This window comes from Mustela nivalis, assembly GCF_964662115.1.
Source record: "Mustela nivalis genome assembly, chromosome: 7".
NCBI classification, from domain to species: domain Eukaryota; kingdom Metazoa; phylum Chordata; class Mammalia; order Carnivora; family Mustelidae; genus Mustela; species Mustela nivalis.
In genome coordinates, this window is record NC_139026.1 from 70,806,999 (window position 1) to 70,824,643 (window position 17,645).

General features: G+C 35.1%; 1 protein-coding gene across 5 annotated transcripts in view; it reads left to right on the plus strand.

Annotated features, from left to right (window-relative positions):
* Positions 1-17,645, plus strand: part of LMNTD1 (lamin tail domain containing 1) — a 521,212-nt gene that overhangs the window by 100,276 nt on the left and 403,291 nt on the right. For all 5 annotated transcript variants that reach the window (XM_082738528.1, XM_082738534.1, XM_082738533.1 and 2 more), the window contains exons 2-3: positions 3,754-3,863; positions 16,417-16,593. In XM_082738528.1, coding sequence (XP_082594654.1) covers positions 16,570-16,593 — 24 coding nt within the window. In that variant the 5' untranslated portion in view covers positions 3,754-3,863; positions 16,417-16,569. The remainder of the gene's footprint in view (positions 1-3,753; positions 3,864-16,416; positions 16,594-17,645) is intronic.

Below are 17,645 nucleotides of genomic sequence, written 5' to 3' on the forward strand. Positions count from 1 at the left end.
TCTTTGATTTTCATTGCTTATGGCCACTGGCTAGGGCCTCCTTAAAAATACTGAATAATACCTGTAAATAAGCAGATTTTCTTGTTCTGAGCTTCAATCAGAATACTTTTGAGTGTTTCATCATATGTTTGACATTTGTTGTTGGTTTCTGATAGACTGTCTATCAAGGACTGTTGTTCGTGGGCTGACCCAAAAGCCTTTCTGTGGCCTCTCATTATGGATGCTGGAGTCTGTTACTTCTCTTAGAGAAGTCTGCTAGTGTTTTGAGAGAGAGATAACTTGAATCCTCTTAGGGGATAGGTGTCAATTTATATGTGAGTACAGAACTTGTTGGCAATTCTTTTTTCCCTACATCTAATCTTGATGTGTGCAGTGGTGGCAGCCCTTCTAATCATAAGCAGCCAGCATGAGAATGAAGAGCTGACAGCTAAGCATGGTCAGAACACAAAGCTGGAATGAGCCAGAGTCTTGTGTGATATTTTTGGCTCACTGACCCAGTTCTGAGACTCTGCTTCTGAAATTATTCTAAAATAAACACAAAATGTTTTTGTAGCTTAAACCACCATTCATGGAGTTTTCTGTTATTTTCCACCAGAAACATTCTTAACTGATACCTTAAATTAAGAATTTTTTTTCTATTTCTGGTTTTATGAGTATTATTAAAAGCAGAAGTGAGGGATGCCTGGGTGGTTCAGTTCTTAAGCATCTGCATTCGGCTCATGATCCCAGGGTTCTGGGATCGAGCCTGCTTCTGGCTCCCTACAGAAAGCCTGCTTCTTCCTCTACCACTCCCCCTGTTTATGATCCCTCTCTCACTGTCTCTCTCTCTCTGTCAAATAAAAAAATAAAATCTTTAAACAACAACAACAACAAAAAAAAACAAACCCAGAAGTGAATGTCATAATTAGTCACATAATTTTTTCAAAAATAGCTTTCAAATAACAGCAGATACTTAAATAGTGCCTAATATATGGGAGGGACTTTTTCTGAATTTTTATATTTATTAAGTAATTTAATTTCTATAACAACTCTATGGGGGTAGATACTATTATTATCCATATTTAAACATGAGGAAATTGAGACACAGAGTGGTTAGATAAATTACCTATGGTTGCACTTTAATAAGTGACAGAGTTGGGATTTGAACCTATACAAATTGGCTCCAGAATCCTGGAATCTATTTGACCTCTAGTATTGAAAAATGATGCATGGGCCACAATACATCTTTCTCAGTTCTATCGTTATTATTAGTCTTTATTGTAATAGTGGCCAGCAGCCATTTAACTAAATCAATGTTAAATGAATATGAATTAAGTATTTTAATGTGTCCCATAATTCACGGTAAAAAGAGCACCAATAAAATTCAATTGATTAAGCATCAAAGCAAATCCTAGCTTTTCTGATTCAATTTATTTTCTTAAATTAAGTTCGACTTCACAAATTCATTTGTAGGATTTCTTTTTTCTTTCTGGGATTCAAAAGAACAATATGCTTTTCTTATTCTTCCTGAAGCTAGAATTATAATAGATGAATTAAGGAATTTTTTGGCCATTTCTTTGACATGTTCTGACTTTAGACACATTTTCTTCTTTTTCCTACGCTCCTTCCTTGATCAAGAACAGTGATGCTTTTATTCTCTGTCATCCAGAAAAGTAGCATAGAAACAAATAAACAAACAAATTGAGCAAGAATTTAATGCTCACTCCTACTCCTGGGTTTTTATGCTTCGTCTCATTTGTTCTATCTAGACTGAGTGTGACTCAACATATAGGGACAATGTCTTAAAATCCTGTTGCCATGAATAGTAAATGGTAATAACAGAGCCTCCTTACAGCAGCAGTTATGTAAGTAAATGTGAACCTGGAATATCTATGATATAGAGTACAATGAGAATTACTTTTCAGCTTTCTGGAAGTTTTTAATAAAAAAGTATTGGTAGTTGATAATATTTTAAGGCACTTTTTCTATTTTTTTTTAATCTTTTGTATTCTTTATATATTCACTGACATCTGGCAATGCCTTTGGAAATATATAAAATTCAAAATCACTAAGTAGGATTTGTGCAAGAGACAATACTAGTGGCATGATTACAGTCAACCACCACCGTAGGCTTATTCATTTTAGGCTTATTTACCATGACTTAGGGAGGATAGGGTTTTTTTGTGTGTATACAAGGATAATAATATTTAGTTCATAGATTTATCATCATTATTGCCATCTTTATTATCTCTATCGAGGTGATAAATTATCAGTCATAATTATCACTATTATAGGAGATTTTTGTTTATTTACCATTTAATATAATTCATTTTCTAATGATTCTTTTAAAAAATCCTTGCGAGATATGTAATTAAATGTCAAAGAATCTATATAATTAATATATACTCTGGAATAAAATGATAATCTCAACTACAAATAAATTCATGAATTAACAAACATATTTTTGCTTCTCTTTGGCAAATATATACACAAGAGATTATATAGGTATTATCTATTATGTAAATATGGGGTTTATTTTAGTGATACCAGACAGAAAGTGAGAAAAATAAAGATGATATAGGCAGAGGATTTATAACATTCACAGGGACAGGAACAGGGGTATTCATAATGTTCACAGCCACAGAAGAAAATAGGAATAGTAAAAAATGAAAATAGTAGAATAGAGTGAGAAGAAATCGAATAAAGGCAATGAGATTTAGAGATTTGAAAGGGAGGCTGGGAACTATAGCTTTTATGTAGAATGCACTGGAACAAAATAAAGAATAAAATAAAAATAAGGAGGTTGAAAAAGGAGACATTCTAGAGAATTCATATAGGAAATTTAGATTTGTTTGGCATAGAGGTGTCTTCTTTCAATTTCATGCTTATAGAATCACAGATGGGAAATTTAAGAAGAAAAAGGCAGGGCTTTTAGTAGGGGTTTTAAGGGTGTTATGTTATTGTTATTATTTCTGAAAGAGTACCAACTTTCCATGCTCTTTAGTTTTTCTTTTGTTTCATAATGGAATTTAGGCAAATTTCCTGTGTAACACCCTCATACACATATCAAATTTTTGGAAAAAATAATATTTTCTTTTTCTCTATGTCATAGTTTCATGGTGGAACAAGCATGGTTTCTCTGTGTGTTTGTCCTGCACAGCTTCTTATGTGAAGTCTAAAATTAACTCTAGAGTTAAAATTTGAAGCAGTGTTCAAATCCTGGTTCTGCTGCTAGCAGTATCATAGGTTCTGTAAACTTTTGTTTCCTCATCTACAAAATTGGGAAAACAGTTGCAAAAATTGTAAGATAGGAGATAAGTGTTGTGAATGGAACATAGCAAATATTCAGCAGTTGATATTATTGCTTTAATACAAACCATCTAATAGCCATTAACTCAGTCATTATCCACCTGATGAGTATTGTACTGATGGGAAAGATCACTCTGCCTAACCAAATGTTATTGTTTTGTGTTGTTTTCTGGCCATGAAGGGGTATCTGCCTGGTTTACTGGTTTAGAAAGGAAGTACGTTCATTCATATTTGCAATATTAAAATTGCTATGAATCAAGAAAAACTATATATTAAATGGCACCTATTGTTTGGAACTGCATAGAACTGACCAGTTTGACCTTGTGACTCCCACAGAATGAGATTTGAAGCATTATGTCATTGTGAGGTTGCAGAATTCAGGGAGATAGAGCAGGCAAGGGCAGAAAATATTCCTCTGGGACCCTTCTGGGCCTGACTGACTCCTATTCTAATATTTTAAAATAGGGGGAGCACAGTGAAGAAATGGGCAATTTACAATGCTGTGTGTACATTGTCCGGCGCTGACAGCTTAATGGAGTCATCATCCCTTCCTCATTCTTGAGATCATCAATTAGGTAAAGCAAATGCAGACTGACATGACTTCTGTGGTTTCTACCACTTGATTTGAAAGACATTTGTTAAGATAGTTGTTCGGGGAAAGAAAGAGCAAGACATAATTCCTAAAGGTTAGGACCGTCTTTCTCCCTAACATGGATTGTGAATCACAGTCTTTTACAATTAAAATAGCTTTTTACTCAATGAAAAAATGAAACTTTCTTAAAAAATTGATTTATTAAATTGCTTAGATTTACTTTTGTTTTTAAAGTTACAACAATTCATTATATTTAATTATAAGGGAACTTCAAACTCATGCTTTTAATCTATCTAATCTCCTCTTGACTACAGATCCAATGTGTATAACCTTCATGTGTGGTCTCTTCTAGTTCAGAATCAACATATATTAATTCCACTGTATTCTTTTGAACATTTCATGGCATAGACATCAAAATAGAATATATATTTGTCACACCAAATTTTCTCTTTTCATCTTAGGTATATTAAATAAAAACAACCAAAGAAAGGCAGTAATCAAATCACTAATGCCTACTGTTTATTTTTTTAGCAGAAATATTTACAATAAAATAAGAATCAGAACATAGATTTACCACCTAGAAATACATACTGACTGGTGCAAGGTGGTATCTCATTGTGTTGTTGTTGTTTAAGATTTTATTTATTTATTTGACAGGCAGAGATCACAAGTAGGCAGGCGGGCAGAGAGAGAGAGAGGAAGGGAAGCAGGCTCCCTGCTGAACAGAGAACCCAATGCGGGGCTCAATCCCAAGACCCTGGGATCATGACCTGAGCCGAAGGCAGAGGCCTTAACCTACTGAGCCACCCAGGCTTCCCTGTCATTGTGGTTTTGATTTGTATTTCCCTGATGCTGAGTGATGTTGAGCAAATGTCTGTTGGCCATTTGGATGTCTTCTTTGGATAAATGTCTGTTCATGTCTTCTGCCCATTTCTTAACTGATTATTTGTTTTTTGGGTGTTGAGTTTGATAAGTTCTTTATAGGTTTTAGATACTAGCCCTTTACCTGATAAGGCATTTGCAAATACCTTCTCCCATTCTGTCAGTTGTCTCTTAGTTTTGTCCACTATTTCCTTTGCTGTGCAAAAGCTTTTTTATCTTGATGAAGTCCCAATACTTCCTTTTTGCCTTTATTTCCCTTGCCTTTGAGACATGTCTAGCAAGAATTTGCTGCACCTGAGATCATGGAGGTTACTGCCTGTGTTTTCCTCTATGATTTTGATGGATTTCTCTTTGTTGTCCGATTGCTGAGGCTAGGACTTCTCGTATTATGTTGAATAGCCATGGTTTTAGTAGACATCCCTGCTGTGTTCCTAACCTTAGGGGAAAGCTCTCAGTTTTTCCCCACTGAGAATGATATTCACTGGGTTTTTCATAGATGGCTTTTATGGCATTGAGGTATGTACCTTCTATCCCTATACTTCGAAGAGTTTTGATCAAGAAAAGATGCTGTACTTTAACAGATGCTGCATCTATTATAGATGCAGAGAACTGCATCTATTGATAGTGTCATATGGTTCTTGTCCTTTCTTTTATTAATGTATTGTATCACTTTGATTGATTTGTGCATATTGAAGTGCCCTTGCAGCCCTGGAATAAATCCTACTTGGTCATGGTGAATAATCCTTTTAATGTATTGTTGGATCCTATTGGCTAGTATTTTGTGAGATTTTTGCATTCATGTTCATCAGGGACATTGGTCTGTAATTATCCTTTTTGGTGGGGTTGTTGATTTTTGGGATCAAGGTAACTCTGGCCTCATTGAAAGACTTTAGAAGTTCTTCTTCCATTTTTTAAAACAGCTTCAGAAGAATAGGTATTAATTCTTCTTTAAATGTTTGAAAGAATTCCCCAGGGAAGCCACCTGGCACTGGACTATTGTTTGTTGGAAGATTTTTGATTACTTATTCAATTTCCTTGCTGATTATAGGTCTGTTCAGGTTTTCTCTTTCTTCCAGGTTAATTTTTGATAGTTTATATGTCTCTAGGAATGCATCCATTATTTCCAGATTGCCTAATTTGTTGGCATATAGTTGCTTATAGTATGTTCTTATAATTGTGTGTATTTCTTTTATGTTCATTATGATCTCTCCTCTTTCATTCATGATTTTATTAATTTGGATCCTTTTTCTTTTCTTTTTGATATGTCTGGCAAGAGGCTTACTGATCTTTTTAATTTTTCCAAAGAACCAGATTTTAGTTTCGTTGATCTGTTCTATTTTTCTTTTGGTTTCTATTTTATTTATTTCTGCTCTAATCTTTATTAATTCTCTTCATCTGACAGTTTCAGGCTTTATTTGCTTTTTTTCTTCAGGTCTTTTAAGTGTAAAGTTAGGTTGTGTATTCGAGACCTTTCTTGTTTCTTGAGGAAGGCTTGTATTGCTATGTATTTCTCTCTTATGGCTGCCTTTGCTGCATCCCAAAGATTTTGAACAGTTGTGTTTTCATTTTCATTTGTTTCCATGTTTTTTTTTCTTTAATTTTTAAATTTCCTGGTTGACCCATTCATTCAGGAATTTAACCTCCAGATGTTTGAATTCTTTCCAAATTTTCTCTTGTGAGTGAGTTCAAATTTCTAAGTGTTGTGGTCTGAGGATATGCAGGGGATCATCCCAATCTTTGGTACTAGTTGAGACCTGACTTGCAATACAGTATGTGATCTATTCTGTACAGTTTTCCATGTTCACTCAAGAAGAATGTGTATTCTGTTGCTGTAGGATGGAATGCTCTGAATATATCTGTGAAGTCTATCTGTTCCAGTGTGTCATTCAAAGCCCTTGTTTCCTGGTTAATCCTCTGCTTAGATGATCTGTTCATTTCAGTGAGTGGGTGTTAAAGCCTCTTACTATTATTGTATTATTATCGATGTGTTTCTTTAATTTTGCTATGAATTTGTTTATATGATTGGCTGCTCCCATGTTAGGGGCATACATATTTACAATTGTTAGATCTTCTTTTTGGAAAGACCTTTTTTTTTTTTTTTTTAAAGATTTTTATTTATGGGCACCTGGGTGGCTCAGTGGGTTAAGCCGCTGCCTTCGGCTCAGGTCATGATCTCAGGGTCCTGGGATCGAGTCCCGCATCGGGCTCTCTGCTCAGCAGGGAGCCTGCTTCCTCCTCTCTCTCTCTCTGCCTGCCTCTCTGCCTACTTGTGATCTGTCAAATAAATAAATAAATAAATAAATAAAATCTTTAAAAAAAAAAAGAACTTTTAAAAAAAAATAATAAAGATTTTTATTTATTTATTTGTTAGAGAGAGAGAGCGCGAGCACAGGCAGACAGAGTGGTAGGCAGAGGCAGAGGGAGAAGCAGGCTCCCCACCGAGCAAGGAGCCTGATGTGGGACTCGATCCCAGGACGCTGGGATCATGACCTGAGCTGAAAGCAGCTGCTTAACCAACTGAGCCACCCAGGCGCCCCTGGAAAGACTTTTTAATGATGATACAATGTCCTATTTCATCTCTTATTACAGTCTTTGGTTTAAAATCTAAGTTGTCTAATGTAAGAATTGCCATCCCAGCTTTCTTTTGATGACCATTAGCATGGTAAATTGTTTTTCCACCCCCTCACATTCAATCTGGAAGTGTCTTTGAGTATAAAATGAGTCTCTTGGTGTCAGCATATCAATTTGCTTTGTTTTTTAATCCAGTCTGATACTCTGTGTTTTTTGATTGGGGCATTTAGCCCATTTACATTCAGAGTAACTGTTGAAAGAGATGGATTTAGTACCATTGTATTATCTGTAAAGTCACTGTTTCTGTATATTGTCTCTGTGTCCTTTTGTCTATGTTACGTTTGGGCTGTCTTTCCTTAAAGGATGCCTTTTAATATTTCTTGCAGGGTTGGTTTAGTGATCACAAATTCTTTTAGTTTCTCTTTGTCCTGGAACCTTTTTACTTTTCCTTGTATTTTGAATAACATCCTGGGTGGATAAAGTATTCTTGGCTGCATATTTTTCTCCTTTAGCACCCTGACTATATCACGCTGCCCTTTCTGGCCTGCCAGGTCTCTGTGGGTAGATCTGCTGCTAGTCTATTATTTCCACCTTTGCAGGTTACACACTTCTTGTCCTGACCTGCTTTTATGATTTACTTTTTGTCCCTGACATCTGCAGTATTCATTATATGTCAGGGTGTCGATCAATTTTTATTGATTTTGGAGGGGATTCTCTCTGACTCCTGGACTTGAATTCCTGTTTCCTCCCCCCAATTAAATTAAGGAAGTTCTCAGTTACCTTTTGCCTTCTGCCCCTTTTTTCCTCTTCTAGGATCCCAACTATTCTAATGTTTTGATTTATGGTGTCCGTTATCTCTCGAATTCTCCCCTTGTGATCCAGTAGTTGTTTATCCCTCTTTTTCCCAGCTTCTTTATTCTTCATCATTTTGTCTTCTGTATCATTGATTCTCTCTTTTGCCTCATTTATCCTAGCAGTTAGAGCCTTCATTTTTTTATTGCATCTCATTAGTAGCCTTTTTAATTTTGACTTGGTTAGATTTTAGTTTTTTTTATTTCTCCAAAAAGGGATTCTCTAGTGTCTTCTATGCTTTTCTCAAGCCCAACTAGTATCTTTGTAATCATCATTCTGAGCTCTAGTTATGACATCTTACTTATGTCCATACTGATTAGGTCCCTGGCAGTCAGTACTGCCTCTTATTCTCCTTTTTGAGTTGAGTTTTTCCATCTTTTCATTCTTGCAGAAAATGGTCACTTTTCTATTTGTAAAGCTGCAGCTATTCTTTTCCTAGCTCTCCAGTTGAGTTCACAGCTGTTCAGAATGATTTGATAGCAGTTTAGCTGACCTTCAGGGACCAGACAAAAAAAACTAAGGTCTCCTACTTCTATTCCACCTTGGACTTTCACCAGCTTTTCAGTTTCTTGCTAGAGAAAATAACTAAGCAAGAACAGTTCTGGAATAAGAGTCTGTCCCAGATGAAAAACACTTTAGAATATTTTTTTCATTATTGTCTATGAATTAAATGTCATAGCCTTGCCCTTTGGAGAGAGTCATACAATAACCCATACTGGAGATGAGATTTGTGTATTTAAATTCAGCTTTGGCTGATAAAATCTAGTGTTTTTATTTTCTCTGGATAAGTACCCAGAAGTGGTATTGATTATATGGTAGTTATATTCTTAATTTTTTTGAGGAAATTTTGTACTGTTTTCCATAGTGGTGGCACCGATTTACATTCTAACCAGCAGTGAAGAAAGGATCTCTTTTCTCCACTTTATTCCCAAAACTTGTTATTTCTTTTATTTTTGATAATAGCCATTCTACGGGTCTGAAGTGATATCTCATTATGATTTTGATTGGCATTTCCCTGATTATTAGTGATATTGAACATCTTTTCATGTACCTATTGGCCACCTGTGGATGTCTTTGGAAAAATGTCTTTTCAGATTATTTGCCCATTTAAAAAATCAGACTTTTTGTTGTTGTTGTTGTTATTGAGTTCTCTATGCATTTTGAATATTAGCTCCTTACCTCATATATGATTTGCAAATATCTTCTTGCATTCAGAATTTTGCCTTTCTATTTTATTGATGGTTTCCTTCACTATACAGAAAGAAGCTTTTTAGTTAGATGTAGTCCCTTTGTTTTTTGTTTTGTTTGCTTTTGTTATCTTTGCCTAAGAAGCCAGATTTTAAAAATATATATATTCCTAAGATTAATGTCAAAGAGTTTACTTGAAAATATTTTTTCCTTTTATGGTTTCAGGTTTTACATTTAGGTTTTGTTTTTTTTTTTTAATGTTTTAGTTTTTTTTTTTTTTTTTATAAACATATATTTTTATCCCCAGGGGTACAGGTCTGTGAATCACCAGGTTTACACACTTCACAGCACTCACCAAAGCACATACCCTCCCCAATGTCCATAATCCCACCCCCTTCTCCCAAACCCCCTCCCCCCAGCAACCCTCAGTTTGTTTTGTGAGATTAAGAGTCACTTATGGTTTGTCTCCCTCCCAATCCCATCTTGGGTCTTTAATACATTTTTAGTTTATTTTGTGTATGGTGTAAAATAGGAGTCCTCTTTCAATTTTTTGCTGTGGCTGTCCAGTATTCCCAACACCATTTATTGAAAAGACTGCCCTTTCCCCCTTGTATATTTTTGCCTCCTTTGTCATAGATTCATTGACTATTTATGTGTGGTTTTTTCCCTGAATTTTCTTTTCCATTCCATTGATCTATGCATTGGTTTTAATGTCAATACCATATTGTTTTGATTATTATAGCTTTTTAGTGTAGTTGTAAATCTGGGAGCACTACACCTCCAGTTTTATTCTTCTTCCTCAGATTGCTTTGGCTATTTGGGGTCTTTTTTGTTCCATACAAATTTTAGAATTATATGTTTTAGTACTGTGAAAAAATGCCATGGGAATTTTGATAGAGATTGCATTAAATTTGTTGATTACTTTGGTAATATGAACATCTTAACAATATTAATTCTTCAATTTATTAGCACAAAATATACTTGCATGCATTTGTATCTTTAATTTCTTTTATTATTGTCTTATAGTTTTCAGTGTACAGGTGTTTCACCTCCTTGGTTAAATTTCTTCCTAATTATTGTATTCCTTTTGATGCCATTCAAAATGGAATAGTTTTTAAAGTTTCTCTTCCTGATAAATTTCTATTATTAGTATGTAGCAACACAACCAATTTTAATTTACTAATTTTGTGTCCTGCAACTTCACAGAATTTATTTATTAGTTCTAATTGTTATTTGTGGAATCCTTAGGGTTTTGTATATACGGAATGATGTCATCTGCAAATAGTGATAGTTTTACTTCTTTCTTTCCTATTTGGATGATTTTTATTCCTTTTTCTTACCTAATTGCCCTGGGAACAGCTTCCAATATGATGTTGAATAAAAGTGGTGAAAGTGGGCATCCTTGTCTTGTTTCTGATTTTAGACAAAAAGCTTTCAGCTTCCCACTGTTAAGAATGATGTTTGCTGTGGGTTTGTCATATATCACCTTTATTATGTTGAGGTAGATTCCCTCTAGCCTCACTTCATTGGAAGCTTTTATCATAAGTGAGTGTTGAATTTTGTCAGATGCTTTTTCTGCATCTATTAAGATAATGATATGATTTTTATCCTTCATGTTGTTATTGTGATGTGTTGTGATTGATTTGCAGATGTTGAATCATTCTTGCATTGTGGAATAAGTCCCTCTTGATCATGATGTGTGATCCTTTTAATACATTGTTGAATTCAGTTTGCTAATATTTTGTTGAGGATTTTTGTTTGCATCTACATTCATCAGAGATATTAGCCTGTAATTTTCTTTTTTTGTTGTGTCCTTGTCTGGTTTTGGTATCAGGGTAATGCTGGCCTTGTAAGGTGAATTTGGAAGCTTTCCCTCCTTTCCAATTTTTAGGAAGAGATTGAGAAGGATAGGTATTAAATTTTCTTTAGAAGTTTGCTGGAATTACCCTGTGAAGCTGTCTGGTCCTGGACTTTTTTTTGGGGGGGAGGTTTCTTTTATTATTGATTCAATTGCCTTACTAGTAATCAGTCCATCCAGACTGTTTCTTCATTTTTATTTCTTCTTTTTTAAATTTAATTTTATTTTTCAGTGTCCCAAGATTTATTGTTTATGAACCATATCCAGTGCTCCATGCAATATATGCCCTCCTTAATACCCACCATCAAGCTCACTCAACCCTCGAACCCCCTCCCTCCAAAACCCTTAGTTTGTTTCTCAGAATCCACAGTCTCTCATGGGTTATATATTTCTACGAATTTATTTATTTTTTAAGAAAAGCATATATTTCTAGGAATTTATTCATTTTTTCTATGTTGTACAGTTGTTGGCATATAATTATTCATGGTAAGCCTCTTATGATCTTTTGTATTTCTGTAGTATCTTTGTAACTTCTCTTTTATTTCTAATTTTACTTATTTGAGACTTCTCTCTTTTTGTCTTGGGAAATCCAGCTAAACATTTGTCCATCTTGTTCATCCTTTCAAAAGAAGCAGCTCTTAGATTTATTGATCTTTTCTGTTGTTTTTTAATTCTCTATTTCATTTATTTCTACTCTAATCTTTATTACATCCTTTCTTCTACTACCCTTGGACTTCACCTGTTCTTTTTTTATCTAATTAGATTGTTTATTTGAGCTTTTTCTTGTTTCTTGATGTAGGGCTGTATTGGTCCCAACTTCCCTCATAGAACTATTTTTGATGTATCCATAGATTCTGGGTTATTGTATTTCCATTTTCTTTTATCTCAAAGTATTTGTTAAATTTCCCCTTTGATTTCTTCATTGACCCATTGGTTGTTGAGTACCACATTGTTTAATCTTCACATACTTGTGAATCTTTCAGTTTTCTTATTGTACTTGATTTCTAGTTTTATACCATGTGATCAAAAAAGATATTTGAAAAGATTTCAATCTTCTTAAGTTTATTGAGATATGTTTTGTGGTCTAAAATGTCATCTATCCTGGAGAAAGCTCTTCATGTGCAGTTGCAAAGAATATGTATTTTGCTGCTTTTGGATGGAATGATCTGCATTTTTTATTAAGTCCATATGATCTAATGTTTTTAAGGCTGATATTTCCTTATTAATTATTGTCTGGATTATTTATCCCTCAATATAAGTGGGGTATTATAATCCCCTACTATCATTGTATTGCTGTTAATTTTTCCCTTTAGATCTATTAATATTTGGTTTAAGTATTTAGGTGCTCCTAGGTTTGGTATGTAAATATTTACAAATGTTGTGTTCTTTTATTGGATTTGCACCTTTGTCATTAAGTAATGCCTTCCTTTGTCTTTTATTACAGTCTTTGTTTTAAAGTATTTTGTCTGATATAAGTATGGCTTTCTTTTTATTTCCAGTTGCATGGAAACTTTTTCCATCCCTTCATTTTCATTGTATATGTGTCTTTAGATCTGATGTGAGTCAGATCCAATGGGTTTTTATAATGGGTTTTTGTTTTGTCTTGTTTTTGTTTTTGTTATCCATTCAAGAACTCCATATCTTTGATTAGAGAATTTAGTCCATTTATATTTTAAGTAATTATTGAATAGGTATGTACTTGTTGCCATTTTGTTCATTGTTTTCTAGAGATTTTGTAGTTCCTCTCTGTCCCTTTCTTCTTTTCTTTCTTGCTTTCTTTGTGGTTTTATGAATTTTAGTGTTATTTCAGATTCCTATCTCATTATCTTTTGTGTATCTACTGTAGGTTTTTGCTTTGTGATTATTGTGAGTTTCATATAGAACAGTCCATTTTAAGTTGGTGGTAACTTAAGCATTCTTACATAAAGTCTACTTTTTTACTGCCTATCCCTGCATATTTTATGTTTTCAATGTCATATTTTACATTTTTTATTTTGTATATCCCTTAGCTGATTATTGTAGTTACAATTGATTTTATTATTTTGTTTTTTAACCTTCATACTAGCATTATAAGTGATCATTACTTTCTATATTTTCTTGTTATTAGTGCTGTTTCTTTTTAGCTTAAAGAAGATCCTTTAACATTTCTCATATGGCTGGTTTAGTGTTGATGAACTCCCTTACCTCTTGCTTTCCTGGAAAATCTTTAATCTTTCTTTCAGTTTTGAATGCTAGCCTTGCCAGGTATAGTATTCTTGGTTGGAAGTTCTTTTTTTTCAGCACTTTAAATATATGATGCCACTCTCTTCTGGCCTACAGTGTTTCTGCTAAAAATTCAGCAGGTAGTCTTATTTATTTATTTATTTATTTATTCAAAAGATTTTATTTATTATTTGAGAGAGACAGAGAGAGCACACGAGCAGTGGGGAGAGGCAGAGGGAGGAGGAGAAGTAGGCTCCCTGGTGATCCAGGCAGGAGCCAGATGTGGGGCTCCATCCCAGGACCTAGAGATCATGACCTGAGCAGAAGGCAGACACTGAAACATCTGAATCACCCAGGCGCCCCTCAGTGGGTAGTCTTATGGGGGTTTTCTCATATGTAACAGGCTGTTCTTCTCTTGTTCCTTTTAAGATTCTTTATCTTTAACTTTAGACATTTTAATTACAATGTGTCTTGGTATGGATTTCTTTGGGTGTATCTTTTTTAGAATTCTCTGAGCTTCCTGGACCTGTAGGTCTGTTTCCTTCCCCAGCTAAGGGAAATTTTCAGCTTTTATATTGTCAAGTATGTTTTCTTTCTTTCTCTTTTTTACTCCTGAGACCCCAGTGATGCAAATGTCATTCTGCTTAATATTGTTTCATAGGCCTTTTAAATTATCTTCACTTTTGAATTCCTTTTTGTTGTTGCTGTTGCTCTATTTGGGTAAGTTCCACAGTGCTGTCTTCTAGGTCATTGATCCCTTTTTCTCCATCACCTAATCTGCTTGCTGTTGAACACCTCTCTAGTGAATTTTTTTTTTTTTTTTTTTTTTAGTTCAGCTATTGCATTCTTCAGCTCTGTGACTTCTGTTTGGTACTTTCTCATTTTTCTATCTCTTGTTGAAGTTCTTATGATATTTATTCTTTCTTCTCTTGAATTTGGTCAGCATTTTTTGACCATTACTTTAGAGTCTTTATAAAGTAGACTATTTATCCCTATTTCATTAAAGTCTTTTTCCAATGTTTATTGCTCTTTCATTTGGAACATATTTCTGAGTTTTTCATTTTGCTTGACTCTCTATGTTTGTTTCTATATATTAGGTGAAACAGCTACCTCTCCTCCTGGAAGGAGTGTCCTTGTGTAGTAGATGAACCTTATCTTTTAACCTTCCCCTGGCTCTTGGTTGTCCGCCAAACCTTTGTGATTATCTAAGTAGCCTAATTTGTTCTTTATAGGTATTAGTTATTGAAGGTGTGCCAACAGTGTTCCAAAGGGAGTTATTTCAGTCAGTACCTAGATGCAGGCTGATTAGAAGCCAGATCCTCAGGAAACAACATTTATTTATTTATTTAAGATTTTATTTATTTATTTGATCACAAGTAGGCAGAGATCACAAGTAGGCAGATAGAGAGAGAGAGAGGAGGGAACAGGCTCCCTGCTGAGTAGAGAGACTGATGTGGGGCTCAGGGCTCAATCCCAGGACGCTGGGATCATGACCTGAGCTAAAGGCAGAGGCTTTATCCCACTGAACCACACAGGTGCCCCCAGGAAACAACTTTTAAAGTGTGCAAATATATATAGTCTTGTGGAAACAGAATCATAGATCCTGCTGAACCTAAACAGGATCTGGAGGTGTTCCTTGAAAAACATTTGCAAGAACTGGGGCTTCAGAAAAGTGTTTAAGCATCTTTCTGGGAGCTCTGGTGAGGTCAAGGGAGAGTGCACAGATGGTATGTCCTTACCTATATTCCCTAAGAACAGCTCTGTAGCCTTAAATGTGTGACAAATTTGAATCCTGTCCCTCAGGTTGAAACTACAGGACATTTAAGTGGGACTTTTTCATGTGCAGACTGGGGTTGTTGTTTCAGTGTGCTGTCTACTGCCAAGAATTGTCTTTCTGATTGTTACAGACCCTGGGGTCCAGAAGCACAAGTCCCTTTGACCACCAGAGCCAGATAACCAAGAGGCCTTCTCTGTGTGGATTGTACTCCCCATCAGCTTCAGTGATGCTGTAGTTGCCTGTGGCTTTATTCAGTCCAGGAGAGAGCATTGGGTGCAGTCTGCCTACAGCTTTAGTGATGCCAGAGAAGAGCTCTAGGAGTACAGCATGCTGATGTCTTTAGTGAGGACTGGGATGTGCTCCTTGGGGGCAAGGCAAGTCTGTGGCTTTATTAAGTTATGTCCATGAGTGCCTGCCTGTGTTGCGTTAGCAAGGCAGAGAGGGAGTGCAAAAAATGTCACTCTCCAGTGCCTTTGCCCCCAATGAAAATCCCAACTAATTAATGCACCTTTGGCAGATGCTTTTAAAAATAGCGGCTGACTCACCCTCACAAATAATCCAGTCCCCTCTCAAACTTCTGCCTTTGTCCTGATTCTTGGAATGAGTGAGTTTACACAGGAGCCCCTCAAAAGGAGTATCTCAGATTCCCACAACTCCTTGGATGTGAGCCCCATTGATTTTGAAATCCAGACATTTTTCATGCCTCCTCTCTGGTGCAGGTTCCAAGGGTTAGGGTGCCCAGTGTCGGGTATAAACCCTTCACTTTTCAGGGAGAGGTTCTGGTCTATGAGATCTCTCCCCGGTTTGTGCTGGCATGTGCAGGTTTTGGTAAGACTTTTTCCTCTCTTATACCTCCTCCTCCCTAACCCTCTCCAGTCCTTTTATCCCTGTTGTAGAGGAACTGTTCAGCTAGTTTTCTTGTTATCAAGTGGGAATTAATCCATATGTCTTTGTAGATTTGGTGTGTTCATAGGACTAAGTAAGTTCAGGGTCTTTTTATGTTATCATCTTTTTACGTTATCATCCTTTTCTGATATCATCTTGGACCACATTTTCTATTTCTAACATATCTTAAGGAATCGGAAGAATTTCTTACCTTAACCAATTTGAATAAATGTGATTTGCTGGGTTTTTTGGTTGGGATTTTCTCAATGGCCTCAAGGACAATCTGACCTTTTCATTTATTCTCTTATAATAAATGTACAGGGCATTTCACAAGTTGAGCAACAGGCTGCCCACTCAGAGGCATCACCCCACACCACAGGAAGAGAACCTAAATCAAGGATTCCAGAGATTCCAAACAACCAATAATATGAAGAAGAAGCCAGTGTGGCAGAGGTGATCTGGATCCAAGAAGAAATGGAAAATGCCTATAATAAAAAAGTAAGTCTCTAATTATAACATGTGCTCTTGTTTATCTTTTTTGCAGAATTTAAATGCTATTATAATTCATTCAACTACTTTCTTCCTCCAAGACCGAATCATTGCTAGTGTTTACTAAAGAAAAGTGTGTTGTATCTTGGTCTTTAGAAAGACTTTTAAGTTTTTCTTATCTCAGTGAAAAAGGTTATTTTCACAGTGGAAGAGCTCAATTGCTCAAATTATATTTTGGAAATTTAATTATTTCTTGGAGTCTTACTCTTCCACTTACTAGCTATTTGATCTCAGTCACTTTTTAAATTTCCATCTACCACAGTTTCCTAATCTGTAAAACTGTAAAAAATAATAGTATCCATAAGCATTTAATAATTGTTAGATACTGGCAGAATTATTGTTAAATGAATGCCTTGCCGTAGCCTTCCTATAGTCTTACCTGATGACTCTCAAGTATAAAATGTCTGGCAGATGAAGTACAGTGACATCAATAGTGGTCATTATCATTAGGCCTGGAATTGAACCAGGTGTTGAGAAAAATGAAAGCATGGTCCTAACCTTAGACATCTTAAAATTTATTTATGTGCATAAAAATATGTAGTAGCAAAGTTGTATTCTATTGTAAAAACTTATTAAGCTATATCATTTGTGTACTCTTTATGCATATATTAATCAATAAAAAGGACAAGAAATAGATAATTGCTATGACAATCCCCTAATGTGGGATAATAAAAAAAGACATTTATAGCCTAGTTGGAATTAGAAATTGGAATTAATTAATTTTTGGAACTACCACACTGATAATAAAGTAGAAATCATCATAAATCACCACTAATTTGATTACCTTTTTAGAACTAGAGTTAGTTCCCAAGCCAGATGAAAATATTTGCCTATTTACAGGACAACTAAAAGAATTGACTTGCTCTATGTCTACACTATTTGAACATGGCCTGCTAGAAAGTTGCAAGGAAGTAAGTCTAACAGAAGAGTTTGCTTAATTAATCTGGGACTTGCCAAAAAAGCAAGAAAGAATTTTTATTCTATTTCTAGCAGAGAAGTCC